Source organism: Drosophila mojavensis, unplaced genomic scaffold (assembly GCF_018153725.1).
Source record: "Drosophila mojavensis isolate 15081-1352.22 unplaced genomic scaffold, ASM1815372v1 contig_49, whole genome shotgun sequence".
Lineage (NCBI taxonomy): Eukaryota > Metazoa > Arthropoda > Insecta > Diptera > Drosophilidae > Drosophila > Drosophila mojavensis.
The window spans coordinates 3846656-3872554 of NW_025318872.1; the positions used below are offsets into that span (position 1 = coordinate 3846656).

The 25899-nt window shown below is 37.4% G+C and overlaps 4 protein-coding genes across 5 annotated transcripts; 2 read left to right on the forward strand and 2 right to left on the reverse strand.

Moving 5' to 3' along the window:
• Positions 1-1901: 1901 nt before the first annotated feature.
• LOC6578052 (zinc finger protein 236) lies at positions 1902-3119 on the forward strand. The gene is made up of 2 exons (XM_002003938.4): positions 1902-2157; positions 2228-3119. The coding sequence occupies exons 1-2, from the start codon at positions 2002-2004 to the stop codon at positions 3098-3100; spliced, it is 1029 nt and encodes a 342-aa protein (XP_002003974.1). The 5' UTR covers positions 1902-2001; the 3' UTR covers positions 3101-3119.
• Positions 3114-4390, reverse strand: LOC6578053 (alpha-ketoglutarate-dependent dioxygenase alkB homolog 4). Its single transcript, XM_002003939.4, has 2 exons — positions 3594-4390; positions 3114-3311 (listed from the first exon to the last, which is right to left on the reverse strand). The coding sequence occupies exons 1-2, from the start codon at positions 4316-4318 to the stop codon at positions 3122-3124; spliced, it is 915 nt and encodes a 304-aa protein (XP_002003975.1). The 5' UTR covers positions 4319-4390; the 3' UTR covers positions 3114-3121.
• A 1044-nt stretch (positions 4391-5434) lies between these two features.
• Positions 5435-6622, forward strand: LOC6578054 (replication protein A 32 kDa subunit). Its single transcript, XM_002003940.4, has 4 exons — positions 5435-5545; positions 5601-5662; positions 5725-6299; positions 6372-6622. The coding sequence occupies exons 1-4, from the start codon at positions 5533-5535 to the stop codon at positions 6448-6450; spliced, it is 729 nt and encodes a 242-aa protein (XP_002003976.1). The 5' UTR covers positions 5435-5532; the 3' UTR covers positions 6451-6622.
• A 333-nt stretch (positions 6623-6955) lies between these two features.
• Positions 6956-16988, reverse strand: LOC6578055 (inositol-trisphosphate 3-kinase homolog). Of its 2 annotated transcripts, XM_002003941.4 has the most exons (4): positions 16289-16988; positions 9991-10131; positions 8735-8838; positions 6956-8659 (listed from the first exon to the last, which is right to left on the reverse strand). In XM_002003941.4, the coding sequence occupies exons 1-4, from the start codon at positions 16574-16576 to the stop codon at positions 7840-7842; spliced, it is 1353 nt and encodes a 450-aa protein (XP_002003977.1). In that variant the 5' UTR covers positions 16577-16988; the 3' UTR covers positions 6956-7839. The 2 variants fall into 2 exon arrangements, with proteins under 2 accessions (XP_002003977.1, XP_015021459.1); XM_015165973.3 differs by lacking the exon at positions 9991-10131.
• Positions 16989-25899: the final 8911 nt, after the last annotated feature.

Here is a 25899-nt window from a genome sequence, read left to right on the forward strand (position 1 = left end):
CCCACACATTCACATACACACCCACATGCATCCACGCACACTCTGAAGTGTGAGCTGAACTTAAGATCTGAAAGATATATATGTACCAGAGGGCAGTCGTTTTTATTGTTTTCGTTTGATATAATATAATTTTTGACTAACTGTTCTGTCCCTTTGAGGTTGTTTAGCGAACAATGAAACAATGGAAGAGAATTAAGTTCCACTTATTTGACGTTTCGAAGACCCTTTCCTTTTTTGTGATTCGCGCAATTAGCAATGTAATTCAATTGGAAATAGTATATAATTTTTTTTATATATAATTAATTAATTTAGTGCTTAGCTTCGAGCAACTAGGCGCATAATTAGAACTACTATCTATATATATATATAGCTCTATATATATGTATGTCTTTTTGATAAAAAGAAGCTATTTTAAAAAAGCAAAAACCGTTTTCTACACTCTTTAAAAGATTGAAGTCTACATGTATGTATAATACTATAGCATTAACTAGGCAAACAAAGAATACGAAAAAAAGAAAAAACAAGAACAAACTAATAAAAAAAAAGAAACAAAAGATTTAAAATAAACTATAAAATAAGCGTCCTACATTAGGAGAGGGCTAACATTAATGAAAAAAAAAAAAAAAAAAAACGAATTTAAAATTACAGCAAAGAGTAATACGTTAATAAAATAAATAACAAAAACACATTTCACACGGCATAATGTAGTTAAGTCAAAATATGAACAAAATGTTATCATTTGCTAAAAGTTAAAAAGATATGAAGAGAAAAACAAAGCAAAAAGTCTTCTTACTAATAATTCTGATCAGAGAGTTTGACTAAATGCTTCAACTACCTAAAAACAAAAAGGTTGGCACACCCACACACACACACATACATACCCACAACACACACACACATTCGTCTTATTCTAAATAAAATGCAGCTAGAAAAAATTCAATAATTCAGTTTTACTTTTTTATTGCAAACAAAACACATTTTGTTGCATGTCTATGCATCTAAAAACTTAAATTAAAAAAAAAAAAAAAAACACTAAAGTTCCAAAAAATCGGTTTACATCTACATTTGAAACAAAATGTATACCTAATAATTAGCATTTAAATTTCAAATAAAAAGCTTGGCTAACACTGCAAATGTTATGCACTAAATCTCACCAAAACAAAGACCGTTAAAAAAAATCCCAACGCCTATCAATAAACAAGCCAAATAAAAAAAAACACAGAAATAATATCCCAAGCAACAAAAAACTACAAATTCAATTTAAATAGTTAACTGCATAATTATAATAATAAATCGTTACCGCAAATTGAAAAACCAAAGTTATGCATGTAAAAATAAAGATTAACAGCCAAAAAAGAAAAAAACATAAAACAAAAAATTAAATAAATTAGTAAAACCAAAATAAAAAGTCTGTTGTCGATAAGAATTATTGACAGACAAATAACGTTCGTCACATTGACGATAATAATTAATTGTAAGCAGTAACGGAATTAAATTATTTAAATAGTAAATTAACTTTAAACAAATCGAGAGAAATGATTGCGACAAAACATACAAAAAAGAGAAAAAGAAGTAAGAAAACTGAATAAAATTTATTTTGAAAACAGAAACTTATTTTGTTGATATTTATTCGGGAAATGGCATAAGTATGTGAGCATTATACATTTCTTTTGTTTTCAAGTATATATACATAAGTGTATATACTAGATGCAATAGCGGCAATATGCACACAGAATGGTTACAAGAAATATACAATATGAGGAGAAAAATGGGTTTTGCCATAACAGATTAAAGACTGTATAAAAGTTGTTTGTAACTTTATCAGAGTTATTTAACAGCACTGAATAACAGGGATGTTAACAGTACGCACTTTGCGTTAACAGCACGTATTGTTTTTCGCAGCCCTGGTCAAACAGCTGATCGGACACAGCCTGACAAAAAAATTGTTGTCATTGCCACAAGAATCAATAATTTTAAATAGTTGATATAAAAGTAAAAGATATGAACATAGATCTACGCAAATTGTGCCGCATTTGCTTTGTAGATAATGCGGATGTAGACATAACCCAGCATAAAGTAGTAACAGCGGGTCAAACAAACGAAACGGAATCCGAAGATGAGGAGCATACAATATGTGAAATAATGGAGGCTATGTTTGTAGGTTGCACATGTCCTAAAGGAGATATATATAAATTATATTTACATACTCATTCTTTCAAACCTGCAGCACATCTCACTAGATCTATCCACTGAGCTACCCATGATATGCAGAGCATGCCTCGAGGAGAGTTTGGCTCATTTTGCATACTTTAGCAAACTGATGATAGCCAACCGACAGCTGCGGCAGCTCTACAACGAGGCACAAATGGAAAAAGAGCAATTGGAGCTGGAGATGGAGGAGGATATGCAGCTGACGGAGGAAGAGCATCATCCGCTAGATCAGGATCAAGACCTTGAGCTTGAACTTGAACAGGAGCTAGACTTGGAGCAACAGCAGCTGCAGCAACAGGGGCCAGTGCAAGAGTTAGAGCAGCCTATTCTTTTGGAGCGACGTCCCTCTCAGCGTTTGGCCAACGAGGATTCGTTGATTGTTTCGGAATTTTTGCCCGCTACTGAGTTAGATGTGCAACAGGACGACAGCATATCGAATCAGTTTTCCCATTCCTCCAGCTACGAGCTGCGCACCCTCGATTATGCAGCCGTAGAACTTAAGCATGACAATCTAGACGAGTACAATGAGACCAACCGTCTGCTGGACATTGAACCAAGTGGCAGTCAGGCCATATACAAGTGCAAATACTGTCCATTGGCATATGCCTCGCAGCAGTTCCTAAAGACCCACGTGAGGCGGTCGCATGTGTGCAAATATTGCACAACAGCGTTTGTCAAAGTGAAAGACCTGAATGCCCACATCCGCGCCAAGCATGCGAATAGCCACCAATGTGTTGTTTGCTTGAATAGCTTCAGCACCAGCAGCAATTTGCGTGCGCATTTAAAACGTATGCACGGCGTCCAGCTGCCCGCCCAGGTTGCCCTGCTCGACTATCGACCAGCGCAACAAGAGAAGCTAACTGAACTCGGCATCGATGACCATAAATAAATCTCGACTTTGGTTTAAACTTCAATTACTTTTAATTATCCAGTTCACATTATCTCTTACCAACTGACCTTTATCCTTATCTATGCCATCGATATACATGGGCGTGAACTCTCGATAGGCAATGCAGACCCTGCGCTCGGTCACATCCTCTCGCAGGACCGAGTGCTCGAATTGATATCGAGCAGGTCCATAAAGCACGATTAAGGAGAGGCTGTAAAAAGAAAAGAAGAAAGCAGGGAAGCCTAATTAATTAGGTATTCTATTTTGCATTTACATTGCTAATATATTCTAGTCTAGTTCTCAGCTTAACTTGTAAATATACATATAATTTATGCAGACTGCACAGAACAAAACAATGCCTAATCTTGTCTTTACCTGATGAAAAGAGATGACCATAAAGAGACTCGACTATATTTGTTGGCCTATATGCTCAACTAAATCAGATCTAATCTGTAAAGCTTACAATTATGTATAATCAGATATAGCCACTCACTTATTCATGGGAATGCGTAGCACCTTGCCCTTATAGGCAGCCAGCTGTTCCTGCGTTAAAAGCGGCTCTAGCAGATGACTTTCGTAGTCCGGCACCAAGTCCAAATTATATTTGCCAGCCAGCTTCTGATCGTAGAGATTTAAGGTGAGCACTGCATCTCCGAGACAATTGACTGTCACCACCCGCTCGCCCCAAATCCAGCAATCGTCTACGTGAGGATCTATGCTGGCTCCCTTGCTGGGCTCATACTCCAGCGAGCATTGCTCGATGGTCTGAAAGTCGCGCAGCAATGGAACTGACTCGAAACGCATTTGTACATAGCGAGTGGCAGCAGGGAATCCCTGAAAGGAGCCCAGTTGCAGGCGACGTTTCTTAAAGTTGGTTTTCGGACCATAGTTCTGTTTTCGTCGCCCACTTTGGGAAATATCCCAAGGCAGGTTATCCAGATCCACTATGAGCTGCTTTCCTTCGGCAGCTGACAGAAACTGCTCCTGCACGTATATGCCAGGCAGTGCCAAGCTGTCTGTCAAATTGTGATCTGAATGGGCTGCCTGCACTGCCTGCGTATCCCAGCCGGGGTAAAAGGCTTCGCATTTTGTGCAATAGGACCAGGATTCAAGCTGTTGAAACTGCTGCTGGACGGAAGGTTTTTCGATATTGAAGTTCTGCTCACAAGTGAGACAGGTCCGAACACCTTTGCAGCCGCAAGGACGCAGCGTGTTCATTTTATGTGCACAAACTCAGAAACCAAATTGCATTGATTATCAACTGATGAATTTATAAACAGGTGTTCTTTAAAACGAGTAGGCAACTCTGGCATACGCGATACACGACACAACCACTCTCAGGTATGACAGTCCGCTTGCGGATAGAGCGGGAACATTTAGTAGCGGATAATTTGTATATTTTGAAAAACCTATAAAATTGCCTTTTCCCTTTAATATACATACATAAATACACACATATGTATAAAACATTTTACACTTAACACAGATGATAATTTAAGTGTTTGGACAAAGTCGGCAGCTCCCAGCAATAAATACTCGTAACTATTAGTATTCATCGCTTAAGCAATATACTAAACAATAAATATTTTATTTCACAATTGTTCGCTTAAGTTATCAGTTGTTAAATAATTCAATTTCAAGGTTCTAAAGTCTTTTATCTATTCGGGGATATTCTAAGTATTCAACTACATAGCTCACTTTAACATCCTGTGAAAAGTATTTAGAGAAACCAAATAGTCTCAAGTTAAGAATCTGGCAGGTTAAATGTTTTGAATCATAATGAATACATATATATATGTATGTATGTAAAAGATCTTTTTCCCATGTAAGGTACTTACACTAACCAGAGAACACATAGACCGGACAAGTAGTGTAAAGCGTTTTGCACACTTTTTTTCGGGAGTTATCTCCCAGACACTTCGTATTTGCTCGGCTCTTCACTTTTTGGGTTCGAGCTACGAAAACATACGAAAGCACAATCATTTCACTTCATGCGCTCGACCGAGATGGTCGACTGTTGAACAAAGGATCCCTCTGCGCTGAATGTTTCCCTTGCTCTCTCTCTCTCACGATGCTCTCAGAGGGATCCTTTGTTCAACAGTCGACCATCTCGGTCGAGCGCATGAAGTGAAATGATTGTGCTTTCGTATGTTTTCGTAGCTCGAACCCAAAAAGTGAAGAGCCGAGCAAATACGAAGTGTCTGGGAGATAACTCCCGAAAAAAAGTGTGCAAAACGCTTTACACTACTTGTCCGGTCTATGTGTTCTCTGGTTAGTGGTACTTATTAGTTATTCCGCAAATCGTTACTATCGCATGCATGTCCAACCAGTCGTGACGTGTGTGTGCCTTCCATTAATATTTGGCGCGTTTTGTTGCTTGTGTGGCTCAGTGAATTTCTGTCTTCTAAAAAATTTCAGACTCAATTAATAAAATGAATGATTCATGTAAGTTGTTGCTCGTAGTAATTGGAATACTTTGTAATGTGCTTTATTTGTTTAGTTGGTGATTTCAATGGCACACAAACGGCCACAGCGGGTGCCACAAAAGAGTCTTCCGGCGAGGTGAGTTCAATGTTTTGGTTTAACTTAAGATACACAGATATACTGAATCTGGTTTTGTTCAGGGAATCATTTCTTTGCTGGTGAAGCAAATACTCGATTCGCCCGAGGGCAACTTCAAGATGTTCGATGTTACCTACGCCTTGGTCTGTGTTGTGGGCATTGTGAGGAATGTGGAGACATCTTCGACGAAGATTACCTACACCTTGGAGGACCACAGTGGACGCATCGATGCACACTACTGGTTAGAAGAAGGCGATGCGATCAAAGCACCCGATGTCATGATCAATAACTATGTAAAGATCTATGGCTCAGTACGTCCGCAGGCGGGTCAAAAGGTTTTGATGGTCTTTAAGCTGATCAACGTGCTGGATCCCAATGAAGTGTGCACTCACGTACTGGAGGCTTTGCACTCCCGCTACAAGGCCGAGGAATATCATGTTAAGGGCAATTCATCTCATGCTCCAAGCAATTCGACCATGAGCAATGTGTCGGCTAGCCAGAGCAATGCTATTGTCGCTGGCCTGGACAGCAAGCAGCTGGCTGTCTTCCAGGCCATCAAGAGCAACTGCTCCGAGGAAGGCATCAATCGACGTGAACTCAAAGCCAAGTTCTCGCATATAAGTCAAACTGAACTGAAGTGAGTCTCGTATCAACACCTGATTCCCTCATTCCATATAATCTATGTTTATGTCTTCATTTTCTCCCATAGCAACATTTTGGACTTTATGATTTCCGAGGGACATATTTACTCCAGCATCGATCCAGATCATTTTATATGCACGATGTAGACATCCAGCTTGAGCATTCAGTAACAGTATATAAACTTGTACAACAATCGAAAAAGCAACAAGTTATTATAAAATTTAGTTTTGTAAGCCTATTAATTCCTCTACTTTTTCAAATTTGTAAAATATTTAGAATCTAATTTTGAAATATAATATATGATCATACCCTGTATAATTCAATATTTGATTTATTGCTGCAATTCAATTAAATTTAATTGAATTTCTAAATCAACTTAACATACTGTTTTATGAATTGAAACACGTAACAATGAACGATAAATATACTCAGACTGTTCATAATTCAGTGCTCGTAATGATATTCAAGGAAATCAATTTTAGTTCCGCAGTGTGCTAAAATTTTGTGAAGTGTATATATAACAAATTTGGTTTGAATAGAATATTTTAAAGTTCATCCCATATTTTACCTAGCTGAGAGCATTGACCGAAAGAAAAGGACTGATCTCTAATTAAATTTCCACAGTAAAAAGTGAGATTGATAACACATTGGTGAAAGAAGTAATTGCTAGATGCAAATTTATTAGCGATCGCTTCCTATTATTATTACAAATTTATAATGGTAGAAGAGTAGAAGCTATTAGAGATATAAGCATAAAGATATCCGTCAGATCTGCGATCATATGTAAACATTCGGGATTACGCTCCCTTCAATTTAACTATTTATAAAAATGAAGAACTTATACATATAATGTCAAGTTTAGGGATACCGTCGAATTGAAAGAGACTGGAAAATGAAAACTGTTTCGAAGAAAAAAGAGCAGATTGAGTAGAATTAGAGCAGAATAAGTATAGGTAATCTAAATAATATCAATATGATTATTATCCACTTGTTTTCCCAATTTCAATTGTTTTCATGGCTTCTGGAAAATCAATGATTAAAGATTGTAAAAGCCCAAAGATTTCAATAGCAGCATCGATATTATATATATAATATACATATATAGTAAAAGACAATTTTTATTTTCTTTTTGATCTTTTATCTTATTTTATCATGAGATTTTCTTTTTATTACAGTGGATACATTTTTACTCTCTCTTTCTCTCTTAAACTTAAATACTTAATCAAGTTAAACCTGTTTTTCAATCAAACAAAATGCTGCTTGGTGCTCAATACTAATCGTTCTCTCTTATACATACTATAGTCTATATAGTATGTATACATATATGTAAATATGGTGTATAGATAGATCTGGCGCTTATCGTTTGCTTCCAATATGGAAAATAGTTAAAATGCGTCGCATGCAATGAAGGCCTTCTGCTCTTCTTATCCTCTCTTTCTGGGCGACATGCAAATCAGTCTTATGTGCCTGTAGGTGGGCGTGGCTGTGGGCAAATGCGTAGCAAGTGGAGCACGCTGAAACTGGGGGCTCATTGCTCAGATTTTCAAGCAGCTGCGATGACTACTGCTGCGCGCATAGACCTCCTCGAAGGCGTGGATCAGCTCATCCATGCCATGGAGTAGACCCTCCTCCCGGTTGCCTGGCTGCCAGGGACTGCGATGATTGACGCACAGGTGTGGTGGCAGCTGCCGGGACTTGGCAAAGTCAATGAGCCAAGCGCCCATGCGATGGTCGTCGTAGACGATGAACAAACTAGACCCAATTATTTCATGGCGGTTGAAGAACGCGGACTGTTCGATGACCAGGCGCATGTGCTTCAACCGTTTGAGCAGTTCCTTTTGCACGGATCTGCGTGCGGCAAGGAACTGCTCGATAGTCTGTGAGATTTGCTCGCTGCTGCGGCACGTCTTGAGATCCTTCAGAGGTGCGCGTCCACGAAGTCGCAGCGCCTCAATGCGGAACCCTTTGGTGTGCGACGAGGACAACGACTCGCGGAAGAGCATGTAGCGCAGCTTAGTAACTGCCTGAGCTTCGTGCTCTGCAGGCGTCGGTGCACTGGCGTCCACGGCGATCATTTTCTGATACAAATCCGGACGCAGCGTCTGATTGCTGACCTCCGATTCGAGAAAGGTGCGACTACCGAGCTTAATATCCATCACACACGGATCCTTGAAGCCGGCCAGCAGATCCTGCAGCTCGATATAGTGCTGTCCCTGCAGTTCCCGCAATCCAAAGTAGGCGGGCACAATCTGTGAGGTCTTCGGCTCCTGCGAGATCTGCTGATAGGCCAACACCTCGCTGTCCTCGATGCCAGCGATCCGCTTGCGCACAATTCCCGACGAGGTAGGCACGATGCTAAATGGGGAAGAAAGAAAGACAGAGATTTGTTAGGCTTTGCTATGAGAGGAGCATTTCAGTTGTGTTGCTTACCTCTCGGGATGACCGGAGAGCTGCATCCAGCCGTGCGGTTTGGATTGCGTCTGTTGCTGTTCCAGCAGCAAGGGTGTGGCAGGGGCGCTCAGTTCCAAAGCGTTCTAAAAATAATAAAAAGAGATGGGAAACTGTATTTAGTAACAATAAGTAATGGGAAAACCGCCCTTAAATATGTCTATAACCAAGTTTATAATAGTAGATGAGAGAGAGAGAGAGAGAAAGATAGCTAAGTGGAAAAGTCTGGGCGAAGGAATAACGGTGAATAGGTGATAGAGCAAAAAGGTGAGCGTAAACATATAGTGAATTAAAATTAGAAAGAAAGAGAGGCATAGAAAGGGTAGGAAGATCAATAGAACAGAAAAGTTCTGATAGGAAATAGATGAAGTAAAGGGCAATAGAGTAGAAATACAAGAATCGAGAGTGAGAGAGAGAAATATGCTCATATTCTGTTTTTATTTGAATATTATATTATCCATGCAATTAAAATTTGGTATCTTAAGTGCCGAGGCATAATAGACCAAACCTCTTGCGATAACAATCCCAAAATAAAACTGAGAAATTGCGAGAGACAGGAATAGTCTCGTAGAAAATAAAGATGTGAATAAGACCCAAGTGACGCGGAATGGTAAATGAATGAAAATGAAAGCCCAACTCATTTCCAATTGAATCAGAGAGCGTATTACCACTTCTCTGTAAACGTAATTTGCGGATATTAATTACATTGAATGCCAGTCGCATGGCACAATGGAGCCATATAATTGATTGAAATCGATTTTAGCAAATTCCAAAAAGAGTTTCGGAGTTCATATGCCCAATTGTGGCACAAGGGTGCAAAAACTCATTAAAAAAGACACAAAATATGAAAAAGTAAAAATTCATTTCACACTTGTCGTGATATCTCGCCCCAGCGACAGAGCCAAAGAAATTGAAGATGATTTTTGTTTTTGATTTTGATTTTGATTTTGTTTCTCGGCGAAACTGGTTTCAATCATTCATATTTCTTTTCTATATATCAAAGAAAAAAAAAACATTTTATTATACTATATGGGGCTTAAATACTTTTTTTTTATATTTTCGTAACGCGAAATTAATGCAGAAAGAAGCGGGCAACAATTGCTCGCTTATTGTCTGAGGTTGCAAGCAGGAAGTGTGTTTGCTTTTATCATCGGCGATTATCATAAACGTTCATAACACCGCATATACATACGTGTGTAGCCCCACCCCAGACCCCTGCCTAACGAACTGGTACTTACAATGGCCAAGAACTTGAGCAGCGACGTGTGCTGCTGTGTCGTGGGCATCGATGGCTCCACGAGTCGGGCCTGAGCGACTCCTCTTTGCAGGCTCAAATAGTCGGCCAAGCTGTCGCAGTTATCGTAGGCTATGGCTAGGCGCTGTAGAATAGAAACATATATATACATACTTGTAGCGACTATATAGATTTTGACGTCAGTGCACTGCGCGAACTCGGCACGCAGGGCAAACAAACAAATGAAAGCAAAACAAAACACAAGGGCGTTTCAATGGAGTTGCCTATGCGGGCAGATACCCAGCAAAGTTTTCAGAATCTATATCAATTTCCATTCGTACTACTAATTATCAGAATCGTGCGGAAAGCTAACGACGGCCCCTATGCAATCTAAATAAATCTAAATCAATCTAAACTAGCTTCTTGGATTTATTTGATAACGCAGCAGTGCTCGACATACCCTATAGTTCAAGATACCTGATAAGCAATTGTATTCTCTAATAGCAATCGATGATTGTCTTGATTCTGACATATCCGTTAATTCTATCGATCAAACGACATTGGAATGCAAAGGCCTGTGACTCAGAGGCATTAGCATCTAAAAATGTAAAAATAAAAACAAAAAGCAAACCCGATTAATTATACAATCAAAATGCAACAGCAAAGTGCAAAAAATTCTATTTTGTTTACGCTGCCTTCGCTTCGTATATGGCTTATAAAACGGCTCGTTTTTTCTTTATGGATCTTTCGGTCTGAACTGGGGGCCCATTTCAATGCTCATGCCATTTGATCGATGTGTGTGGCTCTTCAACGTGCCCCCTAATGAAGTACTTAGTATGCAAAGTCGCATGTATTTATCCAACCTGTTGTTGTTCTTACTTTTGTTGTCGTTGTCGTTGCTGCTGTCGTTGCTGCTGTTTCGTATCCATAAATTGAGCTCTATGCTTCAAAGCTGTTTGGCTATAACTAATTGCGAGTCCCAACTCGAAATGATTTAATTAATTCAACTAACTAACTGTTTATCCACAGCATCTTTATATAGCCAGCTGCCAGGCTTTGAGCGCGGGCAAATCTTATCTATTGTCAGTTCCAGCTCTTATCGCTTATCAGTTGCTGCGATAGCAATGCGTCTTTGCTGTTGTTCTCTTTAATGCATAAGTCAAGCACGCCTAGTGGCAATGCCTTGACATGAGTGTGTCTTTGAATATATATGTTATATATATATATATTTAATATTTGTATTATATAATATATGTTATATATTACTTTTCACGTAAGTTCAACAAATTTGCATTTGTGGCACATTAACTGACATCAAGATATAACTGAAAATATATATACATAAATATATGTGAATATATATACATGGGGGGTATTAAACGTTGCTATAAAGATAATGCTTGTAGCTGGGCTTTAGATAGCTAGGTTTCTATGTGCACAGTGGTGCAAAAATATTGATAAGCGCTATTCGCAAATATGTGGCGAGCATTTAAATGGGATTTCCACTTTGAAACAATAACATGTTTATTTTTATACTCATTCACGAAAGTGAATCAGTATATTGGTTTTGTGCAATGTCCGTCTTGCTGTCCGTCCGTCTGTCCGTCTGTCCGTCTGTCCGTCCGTCCGTCTGTCCGTCTGTCCGTCTGTCCGTATGAATGCAATCTATTTCGGCGCTATTGAAGCTAGAGACTTGAAATTTGGAACACATACTCGTGTATATCTCCGATTTATAAAGTGTTAAAATTTTCCCGATCCGCCCACTAGGGGCGTGGCAAATCGGAAAATGCATTTTCCGATATACCAGAAATCATGTTTGTTGAAGAGCTAGAAAGCTGAAACTTGGTATGTAGGTCCGCGTTGACCACCCAAGATCACGAGCTATGGCGGATATATCTACGTCCATTGGGGGCGTGGCAAATCGGATAAAACTGTATCTCCTAAAGTTGTAAACCTAGAATGCTGAAATTTTGCACGTCAGCTAATGGTATGATTCTATAAAGTCTGAAGATAAATTATAAGTCTACGCCCGTTGGGGGTGTGGCAAATCGGACCTGAAGATATAGTGATTTTTTAAATTCTCCTATATTTTGGACACTATTGATGGCAGAGACCTCAAATTTTGTATATATACTCGGACTGATCACCCAAGACCAAAAAGTTTTGTCGGATATATGTCCGCCCACAGGGGGCGTGGCAAACCGCAAAAGTTTATATCTCCTAAAGTATAATAGCTAGAAGCTTCAAATTTGGATAGTTGAGTTACTGGTAGCCTCCTCTATCGATTCCCCAAAAATAATTTTTACGCCTCTTTAGGGGCGTGGCATATCGAAAAATACCCTGTAATTTTCACATTTTTTTAGGGTAAGCATTCAAACTTTGCAGTTAGGGTAACGTTATCTCTTTCTAAAAACTGACCAAAAATGAGGTGTCTACGCCCAGTTGGGGCGTGGCAAATCGGAAAAACCTGTATATTCTACAGTATTAGAACGAAACTTAACTACTAAATTGTTGATGGGATGTGAATGAGTATTCCGCAGTCGGTAACGCCCGACTGCAACGTTCTTACTTGTTTTTTAATTGAATTAAGCTGGTATTCAAGTCAAATAGATTTAATGCACGAACTCTTCAAGCAAACAAATGTCAGGTTCGTTAAGTTGGCTGCAATCGGGTCTGCTGAGTTAGCCGTTAGTTTCGATCTATTATGTTAGCTAAAGCTGTTAAGCTGAAACTTGTGAAGTTGTCTGCGATCGCATATCAAATCTTAAGACCTATTAGTTGCGATTGAATATAACAGTATTTTTTAATCTGATATGTATTTGGATTATGTTCGGGTTACAGTTATCTATTAATGAGAAACTAGACTCATTTCGGCCACATTGGCGTACATAAAATACATTGAGTAGTTACTCAAATGAAGCCATGCTCATCCAAGAATGAACCAATCAAAAGCTAATATTTTATTTGAATTAAATTTCAATATTGTTTTGCTATTAATATCACATGTGATTAACGAATATTCGAGGCACCTCGATCTCGAGGCGTGCGCTAACAATTGCATTTGCCGGACAGAGCTGACCTTTATGAATATTAACAGCGAGCCGCATGCAACAGAAAGAGCTGGCATGAGGTAATTAGAGAGAGAGAGAGAGAGATCGTAATAGTTGACAACATTTAATTATGGCAACGTATATGTGGACGGACGTCAGACAGCTGCTGTTTTGTTCTATTTTTATATTTTTATTATTATTTTCATATTTTTCATTGACAACTGGAACAAACGTAACTACATGTAGTCTAAAATGCAATTGGCTGTGATTTATTGTGTGTGCCAGGGGTCTACGCTAAAGTTTTTGCATTTTTGCACGTACACACTAACGGTATTTTAGTTTCAATTTCGAATTTAGTTAAGAACACCAAATTAGCGCAAGCCTTCATAGAAGAGGACTCACCTGATTTTTAATTAATTATATATTTTTTCTATAACAGTTTTTTTCTTTTGTGGTTGATGAATTAAAATTTATTTATAATATGAATTGAGTGAGCCACCACAACGTTAATTAGACCTGACATTCGCACACAAATGCGTAATAATGCACAATATAGTAAAAGCGAAAAGCACAATTGTAAACAAAAATTACAGCATTTTCAATTATTTTGCTCCCAAGCTGTTTTTCGTTGCGCTCGACTGCAACGCGACTCACTCGCGACTTAAGCGCGTTTGAAAACGCGTCGGATTTTCATTTATATTTAGACGGTATTTAACTAAGCCGCCGATTTACTAGTGTTTATTTATGGCTACTTAAGATTATTGTTTTTTCGAACGTGTTAACTCAAAAACAGACAGAAAGAAGGTTAAAATAAAATAAAACAAAACGTTTCGACGAGCAAATTTATGCGCGTGACGTCAAAGCCAACAAAGCTGTAAATTAAACAAATTCAAGCTGCCTGAATTTGTCAAATCGAAACTTTAAGCTTGAACTTTTAGTTATTTATATGCCCTGTACCGAATCGAAATGGGGTTGCATAGAAATTTTAAGAGTTGCAAGCAAACCAAACCATTCAGTTCTCTGTTATTGATATCTTCTCTATCGAGCTGTACTACTTGATACATATATGTATGTATGTAAATAATATTTAAAAAAAAACATTCATTTCCAAATTAGAATCATTCAGCATACTGTGACATAGCTCAATACTGGGTATCTGCCAGTCGATCATTTTTTTGGCAATAAAACTTCGATTTCGTTTTCGTCTTCTTTTTCATCATATACTTATCATTTTAGACAGCGGGGAGGAGCGCTTTGCACTTGACTCTTCGGGCAAGAGGCAACAGGTTCCAATTTTCGAACTGAAAACTAGTTTTCCTTTCGATTGATCCGGCTTTGGACGCCTTTAGGTGTAGGTGATTCAGTTATAGCCTCCTTTTTGTGCTTATTAGTGGAACACAACCCTGACATTCAATAAACTGGGATGCCGTAGCCCTCGAAGACGGCGTGTCTGCATAGAGCGAGGGAGAGGGGAGGATAGGCAAAAGCCAGGCAGAATTCACAAGTCGATTGATTTGCATTGACGTCAATGCATTGCTAGCCACGGAGGGGCGTGCGTGGAGGGACTTAGGGATAATGTATATATATTTAATATATAGTAAAAATATATATGAAACCTGTTTTGCGTTATAAAACATAACGCATTGTAGCTACGTTATGGGAAACGAGGTCCAAGAAGAGGAGCGCAGGGCCTGCGACTTCAGACCAGTATAATAAACCTCTCTCAGCACATATATAATATATCATATATACCAGAAAGCGGCTGTTGAAATTTAACAGTTATCTCGCCTTAATTGCTGTGAGCTATTCAAAATGTATACAGCAATATGTAAATGGTAAATGGCATGGAAACAGCTGGAAATCAAAGATCTGCTTAGCTTAAACATGAATTTGCCAGAAATTTAATACCTAATGGGCTAATAAAAAGCAACTTTAGCTTTTACTCGCTATGATTAATTTATTTTCTTTTGACGCACAAATGAATAATTCACTAATGACTCACAATGAAGTTCCAAAAAATAAAACTAAGCCGAGCTGTGACTAAATAACACGTCATCAAAGAAAGGAGCAGGGTAATCCCTAAGTTACGGCATTGCGTTGACGTCTAAGACAAAATGAAATACAAAGTTTCGCCCTGAACTTTACTCTATATATTACTGTGCCCGACAGACAGACAGCCTTCGCAGAGAACGAGGCAAGCTCGAAGCTATTGAAAAGAAGACAGAAAAAACACTTATCACGAGCCTTGATCGAAGCCAAAAATGTGTATATACGAAATTTTAATAATAACATTTTTTATAAAGTATAAAGTCTGGAGCTGATAATAATTTAGCAGCTGCTGACAGCGTGGGCTGCTGCACTTGACAGTTAAATCTTCTGTACAAATTATTCAAGTGCGCAGTGTACACTGAGCGAAATATTTGAAGCTTTCAAAAAAACTTCTGTATGTTGCAATGATTTGTTTGCTGTGGATTAAATAACAGCTGTCAAAATTGTTATGAAAGATGTTTGAAACACTTCACAAATTGAGTAAATATACATATATGTATATTACATATGTATATACATGAAAAAAGTGCGATATAGAAAAATATTGAAAGAGTTGAAAAGGGACTATAGAAACAGCGTTGAATAAAAAAAAAGCCTTTCAATTGTTTTCAATAAAATGAATTGATTTGTTGTCGCCAAGAGACATGTGACTATATGAGAGGAGTCCATGGTGGCATAACGAGACTACAGTCAACATTCGTTAAATACAACATAATTCAAATAAGTTGACGGAATTTTAAAAATTCCTCTTCTCTAATTGTCGAGTGTTTACTGTAGCTTACTGAAAGATCGGATCTTGGTTGTCTTAATTAGCGCTTGGCTTTTTTTTGTTTCGCTTTTTTTTCTTGGCATATGCAAATTGACGTTACGTGGGTTACTGGAATTTCAGTGCTTGTTTGCACGCCGCATAGCTGCTGGGAGGAAATCCGAACAGTTGTTTCAACAAGTGCTTAAGATAATGCCAGATATTGTACGGAATGAATGGGCTTATTCATGTGACATGTGCGCGAAGGGTGGGCTGGGGTGGCTTGTGAGTTTTGCTGCGTCTTTGGGTCACTTTCTCTGCCTGCGTTGCTACATCCGTGTATTGCCCCTGCCCAATTGACGTCATAAGCTCTCTTAGTGCTCAACAGTAATTTTTTGCTCGATTTTTGTTTTTGTTTTTGTTTTGCTCCCTTGCTAGCTTTCTTTTTGGTTACTTACCTCAGTGTTGGTGTTGTTGTTGCAGTTGCTGGTTGCTTTTGGCTGCTGGTGCTCCACATTGCCGGACTTTTCGGCTGGCGGCGTTGCCGTATCCAATGCAATCAGTTTCCACAGCTGCTTCAGGCCAATGTTGTCGATGCATGAGAAACGCAATTTCTCATGCGACCAGGCCATGGTGGAGCGACTTCTTCTTGCTGTTGTTGCTGTTGCTTTTGCAGCTTGTTTTTCCACTGTCGTCGTTGTTGCTGTTGCTGTGGGGCGCTGCAGCACTGTAGAAGTCATAGTCATTTGGTTTGAGTTCTATGTAGTTGTCCGTCGCACAAAACTTGTGATCTCTGTCTCTCCCGCTTTAAGTAACTCTATTCAGCGCAATGCTCAACAGATTTGCATATTTTATTTAACTGATATTTGTTATTTTTGCATATATTTTGCTGTGTTCCCTATTACATTAGCACACTGCATTTGCGTTTATCTACTGCGCTTCTCACACTGCACTTCACTTCGCCTTCGGCTTCGCTTCTGCTTCGGCTCTGTTAAATTATATTTTATTTTTGCGTGAGTTCACTCTTGCGCCCGCTGTGCGAAGTATTTTGTAAAATAAAAAGCCGTTTGAATTTCAATTGATATTCAGCTCACACGAAACGTCGTCCAGCTGTTCACGCGTGCTACTCTGTCGGCCGACTAACTGGTTTATCCAAACGACGGCCAGTTTTGTACAAAAGCTCAGCGCTCGCTCATCGACTGCGACGTACGACGTCGCGACTCACGACGCTCGACGCATCGGCATCGAACGCAAATAAAGACTAGAGCGCCACGCTCAGAGCGCAGCAAGTTGAAGTAGAGCAAGCGGGCAGTGTTGCCGAATCAGCTATTTTGTAGCTAGATCTGGCTACTTTTTAAGGCCGATTGCTACAAAAATTTTCAAACAGCTATTAGCTACAAATCTGGCTATTTTCAAATATTAAATTTAGCTAAAATGCAAGCGAATTTATAACAAAATTCGCTTCGATACTTTTTAAATGTAAATGATTTAAATGTACTGAGCTTTGTGTAGAATTAATTCTATAACTGAAGAATAGGTAAGCTTTCTAATATGCTATGCAAAATTCATTTCTTATCAGTTTTTATACCCTGACCCATTGACGCCATCATTTTGTAAAAAACGCATTTCAAGTACTAGAGACTTGTGCTTTGGAATGTACACACATTTTAGCCATATGATCACGTTTTGAAAGTTTCATTAAGATTGTATGTCCACAAAACATATGGATTACGCCGATATGGCAAATGTTGCTATGAGTATAGCGTTCCACCCAACTACCTTAAAAAGGCAAATTATAAAAGCGACAATGGTGAAAATGACGAGCTGGTGGTCATAGATGAGATATTATCAGAATTAAATTAATAAAGTTGACTTTTTATGAAAAAACAGCACTGTTTTCTTTTTTGCTACTTTTTCAGCTATTTTAGAAGAAAGTTGGCTACTTCTAGCTACTTTCAGCCTTCGGTTTTGCTACTTTTGCTGAAAAAGTTTCGGCAACACTGCAAGCGGGCGCAGCAAAACGTCTGCTCGATCACGCTGAGCGCTCTCTGCCTGCGAAGAGAGAAACTAGATTGAGAGAGTGCTTTATAAGTGGGAAAAACAGAAATTGGCGGCATAGCAGACGTAGTCCGTAAGGAATCGAGGTCGGGAGAGCAACAGCGCAATGTTAGTTTATTATGATTTCTGTAGGGAGGATTATCTGCAATCAAAGCTAACGCGAACGCCTCTGCCAACATTCTTATACTATATATGTATGGATGTGCGAAGGGTGGGGCTCGTTAAAATTGAAATAAACCAGAATACTAATCAATATTATTGATGAAAAATATGTGTATGAATATAGATATATGTATACATGGGCGTATGAGTAGAAATTTGCATATAAAAACTACGCCTTAGACAACTTTATTGGGAAGATTGCTATAAAGAGAGCAGGCTACTATAAAGAAAGATGAAAGAGAGGTAGAGATAGGGAGAGGGAAATAAAAGAGAAGGGGAGAGTAAGAGACAGAGAAAGAAAGAGCGTAAGAAGTAGTGAGGAGTGGGAGAAGGAAAAAAACGTGAAATCAGAGTCTGAGAGAATTAAAAGACGGAATCATAACAAGCAAACTTATTTAAGGAAATATTTACCATAATATTTTTTTATCACAAAAAAAAACAAACAACAAATTTTCATATATTAAATAATAAACAATATATGTTGAGAAAATATGAAAAGAGAGCGAGATAGAAAGAAAGTCTGAAGATAATCAGATTTGTGAAGTTAAATTGATATTACAGATTCCGGGATAATAACGCATAGTTTAAAAAGTTGTATAATGATGTTTACCTTAGCCACTATCGGCGATGCGTAGTTGGCTTTACGTCGCAATTAGATAAGATATATCGAAGATATGTAGAACCCGTAAGCCCCAAGCTCGTCCAGATGGCGCCAACTAAGGTCAGATTCAGGCATTGAACTGTCTGGAAGTTGTTTATCCAAATTGTTGAACTGATCTTTTAAAGAGGGAGTAGAGTACTTGGTACACATCTGAGGCTACGCCATCTGCATTGCTAATGGACATACGTAAACCTTCTTTCATACGGAGGCTGTATGGGAATTATGCAAATAGCGCAATCCCAAATCTGCGCCAGTTTCTTGAGGTCTTTGTTTCTTTTGTTGTTGTTTTCTTGCCTTCTTGCTGCAGGCTACTTCGGTTCATGGCCAACGCAAGGGAGAGTGCAAAATGCGCATATTTATGGAACCCGGAGTCGGACATAGAGGCGGATCCGGAGTCGAGAACTGGCGAAGGGGGCCGTAATGGACGTCAGACGCCAGACGTCAGATATGCTGAGTGACATACAAACCCCAAGTTGAGTTTCGACATCGTTGCATGCTCCACATGGCAGCCACATACGTCAGTCCCAGCCCCACCCGAACTCCCAGTACACGGGGGAGGTGCTGGAGGAGAAGGCCCCAATTGCTATGCGTAGCCAATAGCATATGCAAATGTCGCGTATGGGGCCCCAGACTCGAAGAACCCGCCTCGAATGCATTGAACTTTCCATATGCGCTGCAACGTGGCGTATTCCTAATGCAATCAGCACAAATTTAACAGCTACACGTGACCGAAACTAAATGCTATTATATATGGAATCGTAAAAGCTAGTCTAAATCGCTTATAATTAAAAATGGGCACGCAAATAATAAGGCGGCTTGACAATTAAGAATAACAAATAATAACAAAAAAAAAAAAAAAAAAAGCAAATATAGAGCACTTTGAGGAAACGTAACCTTAATACGTAACAAGCGCATCATATATACTTTAGATATGGGAAAATACTTAACTGAAACATATATTTATGTATAAGAGTAGGTTAGTGCTTTAGTAGCTCCCATATTGTGTGCTGTATTATGGAAAAATACTCGTCGAGTAATTTGTGTCTAGATAATAATCTCTATGAAAGAAACTCTATTCAAATATGAAATGAGTATATGTAGATGCAAGCACTCAATCACAAATATTCCTAATCTGTGCCTTAAGGCCCGAAATCTCGTGAGGTCTTGCTTTAATAGGAAATGCTTACAATTTGTGTCTCATTTTCTATCAAACGATAGTAAGAATAACGATTGAGTTACCGTCTAAAAGCTTCTCAGGTAAAATGTTAATATCATATTATATTTAAGGGGTCGATTTTCATACGATTTTCATAAGAAACTTCAACTTATAAAAAGAAAATGTAGTTCAAACTTGCATTTTAAATTTTACCTAAAAATATTACTAAATACAGTCCTTAAATTAAAAATTCCAGGATCATAAATTATTTTTATTTCTTTATATATTCTAAATCGCTTTATCGTATAAATAGAAATAAAAAGAATTCTGCGCTATAAATAATTATTTCAAGTCAAATACTTGAAGTTCAGGACTAGGAAATAAAATATGTAATGATTAAACTTTAAAAATTTATAAATTGAAATTATAATTTCATAGTTTGAATAAATGTGAAGTAAAATATTACTATTATAGAATGATTAATTCTTCTTCTTTAAAACAGCTAGGTGGGTCTGAAATAAAATGAATGAACTACAATATATACAGGAAGAAGAATGAAAGGTTTCCATAAAATATAAAGAAAAAAAAGATAGTTACTTAGTCTCATAAATAACTAGTGTTGGCAACCTTCGCTTCACGAGCCCAGTTTCTTACTGACGTAGGTGAATGAACATTCATAGGAACACGCAAAGTTAGTTTAAGCAACTGATGTAGGGCTGTGACTAATCTGAAAAGCTGAAATCGAGAACCCACTTGTGGAACGGCCGAACCAATACAAAATTCAGAATATCAGAAATACGCTTGAGTTCGAGTGAACGATTAAGCAATTAATTGGATGAGTATTCAAAGTGCCAATTGGTTTGGAATATTTGTCATGGCACAAAGCGAGGCAAATTCATTCATAACACTCATGAGTGCCCGCCTTCCGATTGTTCCGATCGCCTCCCCAGACCTGCCCGAATGCTAAATGCGATTCGAGTGCACTTTGTGGGGCTGCATTTTTATTAATTCGAGCTCTATCAAATCTCTCAGATCTTTTGCTCGAATGCCGTTCTCAAACAATCATCGAGCCGAACGAATGAGCGTTTGCTTTGTGCAAGTCCGCGAGAAATGCCCAAGCTTCAAGTTTGCTGACGTCAAACGTAATATTTGCTTCATTTGGAGAGGCTTGGGTTGGCTGGCTGGCTTTGGGGAGAGCGGGGTATCGGGCGCGGCGATGATTACTGACATTTCTCTGTCATGATCATCATCAACAGCAGCGTCAGCAGCAGCATCATCAGCAACGGGATCTGCGGGAGTAACTGGAGGCTGGCCCCAGGGCAGAGCTTCGGCAGCTAAAGTGCCTCATTCTGCTCGCTTCACTGACCATCATCATCGCCAAACAAACAAAGACCGAAAGACAAAGAAGCAGAGCGCTGACGCAGTTGAAGAGAGCTCCACGCTCCACGCTTCAAGCGCCAAGTTCCAAGTTCCAAGCTACAAGCTCCAGCTCCGTTTGACGTTTGTTTGCTGAACACCCTTGATGAGGGTATTCAAATTAGTAATGAATGCTAGCCATCCAAGAAAGGGAGAAATGATTAATGAGGAACTATGAAGCCAAAATATTTAAAATAGTCACATTTTTAAGGAATTTTCTAAAATTTACACTAGAAAACCAATCTAGATTCGATATAAGAAATATGATGATGATTTCTAAGAATAAGGTAATTCATATGAGTTATAGACATGCATTGACTTTTGTAAAATTGTGTATGTATTTATTGGATAAATGTATCTGAATTTTAATCAGAATAACTAGCTAATACCATATGTATATATAATAAAATATCATCACTAAGAAGTTTCACATATCAGAGGATCTAGCATAGTGGAGTCCAACTAACTATGTTTAGAGCTGTTTAAGCGTATTCAAGCTTCGTCACGCTGACTCTAACAGTTCTTACTTGTCGTTCCACATTTTTTTTATAATTTTTTTCTTAATTTTTATATCAATTTGCGGTTGTGATTGACGCACTTGCGTGTCACTTGACATTTTTTTTTTCTTTTAATCTCGCGACTTTATCGTAGCTTACGGACCTGCAATCGTAATCGCAATCGCACTCCGACTCTCCGATTCCAATTTTAATTCGAATTCACACTGAATTCTCGCTTAATAGTTTGCTCAGGTAGCAAGAGACGGTTCTACAACTCTTCCGCGCCAGCTCTTAAAACAATTTGAGTTGTTGTTGCTGTTGGCATTACGCACAGCTGAACAATATGTTTGTTATAATTTTGACATGGCGCTCGTTATTAATTTATAATTCAATGACTTTACTGACGTAATAGTATTAAGCTTTGCATAGAGCACAGCAAAAAATATAAAACGTTGCCTCATTAACATGTTTGCTTTGTTGTGCGAGCATCCAGCTGCTGGTGTAGGTGTGTGCCTGTGTGTGTGTGCATAGTTAATCGCCCCTTATAGCCGTGTAGACACTAGCTGAGAGATGTGTGTGTGTTTGTATGTGTGCACACTCCACTGGCGCCACAAGCAATTTGGTTTTTGGGGGAGCACAAGTAAAACAAAATATGTATATTACCAAGTATCCGCGAAACCATTTTGGATAAATATTGTGTGATATAGCGGAATCTTAAGAGATAAACCTACATATAATTCTACTATATCTTCGAGACTCGAATGTGATTTCTATTATTGCTTTACCCATATGCGTAAATTGCTGTCTGATAGAAATTTCAATATTGATTTCTTGAACTTTTTTTCTGTTTCAGCTATTGATAAGATTCCAGCTTCTCATAAATTTCCCGCCTCGATTTTCAAATTCAAAGTAATTATATTGCAAAAGACTTGAAGAGCATGTGTAGTTTTCGCCAAATGTCAGAATTGTCAAATCTATATATATTGCTTGGTCAATGCAGTATATATACGTATATCGTATATGTATGTAATGCAAAATATGTAAGCTTATGGGATCCCTGTTGGCAGGATTTTCGTCTCTTATTTGTTTCTAATAATCGTCGTGAATATACTTTATCAAGTCAACCACGCCCCATTTTCTCCTCTACAGATTAAATCTAGAGAAAAAGATTGGGAATATTATAAATCTATTTGACTTGATCATATTCTACAAATTCGTTTTGTTGATATAAAGAGCACAAACCTTTTCCCCATCATTGTTTACATTTGTTTGCCCCATTTGGTGTTTTAAAATTCACAAAGTCTATTTTTGATTTATTTGAGTTTTCAAATTTATAAATTCATATACATATATATATTTTTAATTTCATGTTTGTTTATCACTGAAATGCTAATATATTGTGAATTTTATTTCGCAGATATTTTCCATACATTGTGAACATTTTCAATTAAATTAAAGCTTCAATTATCTTGAATTTCGTGTGCTAAAATTTCGTAAATTTAACTTTTAATTACTACTCAATTTTTGCTTTTAATGATTCTTATATACATTTCAAAGCTTTCAACCTAAGCAGAAATCTATTTCAATTAAATAAATTATAGAATTTTCCCTAACTGAAGTATATTAATCCGAACTGTGGTTTAAATTGTTTTTTAATTTTAATTCCATTTAAATTTGTATCAAGAGAAATGGGGACAGGCTGTAATATATGTACGTATTATGTAAATCCCAGGCAGCTTCTGAATCTTTCAAATCTCTGTTCTGCGTCATCAAACTGCGACAATCGCAAAAAGTATTACCTAAAGCTGAGTAAATTTTCGTTTTTTATGAATTCATTCATTTAAAAATTGTTGAGAACTAATTTTATGGGAAACTTTATAGTTAAAATATGGGCTGATTCTTATTATTCTCATAAAGATAGAAATTCTCGAGTATTTCGATGAAGCTATAGCTTGAAAGAAGCCTGAGCTATTGCGTCAGTACCTAAGATTGACAACGCAGCATAATAGAACAGAAGTATATATAATTTAATATAAAATATATATTGTATATATATATACAAATTTCGGTTTATTTTTAATAAATTATGCCGACAATTTCAATTTAAAAGTTCAACAATTAATGTGAACCATTTGCAAATAATATCTGGTACGTCTTGCCCTGGTAACAATTAATATTGACAAAAATGAAATTTGTTTTTCATACGCAGAGGCTATCAATATGTTCAAAATACTCTGCAAAATAAATTTAAGGTAAGCCGTATTAATTAAGTGCGGCAAAGGAACATGAAACCAAAAAGCCTCACGCTTAAATGTTAAAAATGTACTTTTTATATGAGGTCGCGATCTAGAGACTCAACGTTCCAGATGTATACTACTTCATAAAATATACAATTCTACTACGATAAATTTAAAAGAAAATAAAAAAAAAAAAAATTAGATTTGCAACAGATATAATTTTTATTGCATGTCCACTCCATTATGAGAGAGCATTCTTTACAGGGCATTCGCCAGTCAATCATTTTTTTCGTTATGACACATTCGCTTAGTCAAGATGAATTATATTCACATATTTGTTGAATTTTTACCATTAAAAATAACGTAGAAACATGTGAATGGCGCGAGCCGCACTGATAAGCTCAGCAAATATGACACCCTACTCAAATACATATGTAGGCACATAGAGATATCTCTCTCTATATATATCGCTCCATCTATACATTTTGACGATGTGCTAATCTAGGGTCACGCCCAAATCAAATGCTCAAATTTTTAGAGTCAAAAAGCAAAAGGAAAAAAAATCATGCGAGGCAAATGTGCAAAAATACTCGTTAAATAAAACAAATAAAAAGTCCGAGAGGCAAAACAATCTTTAGAATAACAAAACAGTATTATTTATGTGCGTGTAAACATTTTGATGGATCTGAATCGAATAGGCACTAGAAAAGAAACGCCAACATTTGGTTTGCACTCGAGCACATTGTAAAGAGCTGCATATTTATACAAATCGTTTATATTCTGAATCATTAAAAAGAAATTAAATTAGCAATTTGCTTTGTAGAGTACATTAATATGGGAAAGAAAAGGAATTCTAACCTAAATATGATTCTGCCATGCTCAATTGTCATTACTAGTTGTTAAAAGAATTTTAATGCGAAGGCTTTATCAATATTTGCGCACATTTTAATTGTGTTGTAGGTGAAACAACTTCAAAGGAAAACGTCGAGTTCAAGACTGAAGAGCTGAAGAAAAGAAACCTTGTCTGGGTTAAATTATATATTGTTTCGAGTATATCAGAAAAGAGTTTACACCAAAAGAAAAAGCACATTATAAACAAATATAAATAATGAATGTACATACAGAGAAATTCGTATTCTCTACTACATGCTAATCTTGTATTGTATATAGAAATATCCCGAATTAGAAATATAAAGCAATAAAATTAGTTATTATTATTTTTTAGTTTTGTTTATTTTCTTTAATATATTTTATTTAAATGATGTGTTTAGTATTATCACATATATAGTGGGATCAAATAATAAAGTTAAATCCGAACTTATAAATTTAAAAGAAGTGATTGAGCTATAAATAATATTTCAGGCCAAACAATGATTACTTTCTAGATATCGATATCTAACACATTTTTCTCTGAGTGTAACATCTGCAAGATCATTTAAGATCGGTGTAAATTACATATTGCACCAAAAGCCGATTATAATCTCTAGCATCGAATATCAGAAAAAAAAACTGTTGACATTCAGTAAAACTATATTCATCATCATCCATTCAGAGAACTGCACCGGAATTAACAAAGCGATATGATATTGCTGTTTCAACCTTCAACCATAAAGGCAAACAATCTGTTGTTGGCATTATGTATAGCCCAATCCATATGTGAGCCGACACGTTTCACTATAGGCATCAGTCGCCTGACCTAGGGAAACGCTGATTCAGTAGGGAGGTTCAAAAGTCGTTGTCCGCACTTCTCAAATGGCCAATAAATAAATCAGAAATAAAACAGCTTGTAAATCGACTCATATTCAATTTGCGTCAATTACAACGAAAGATTAGCCTCGCTCTAGTTTCGTATAATGAGGCGCTACGTCTATATAAATCAACG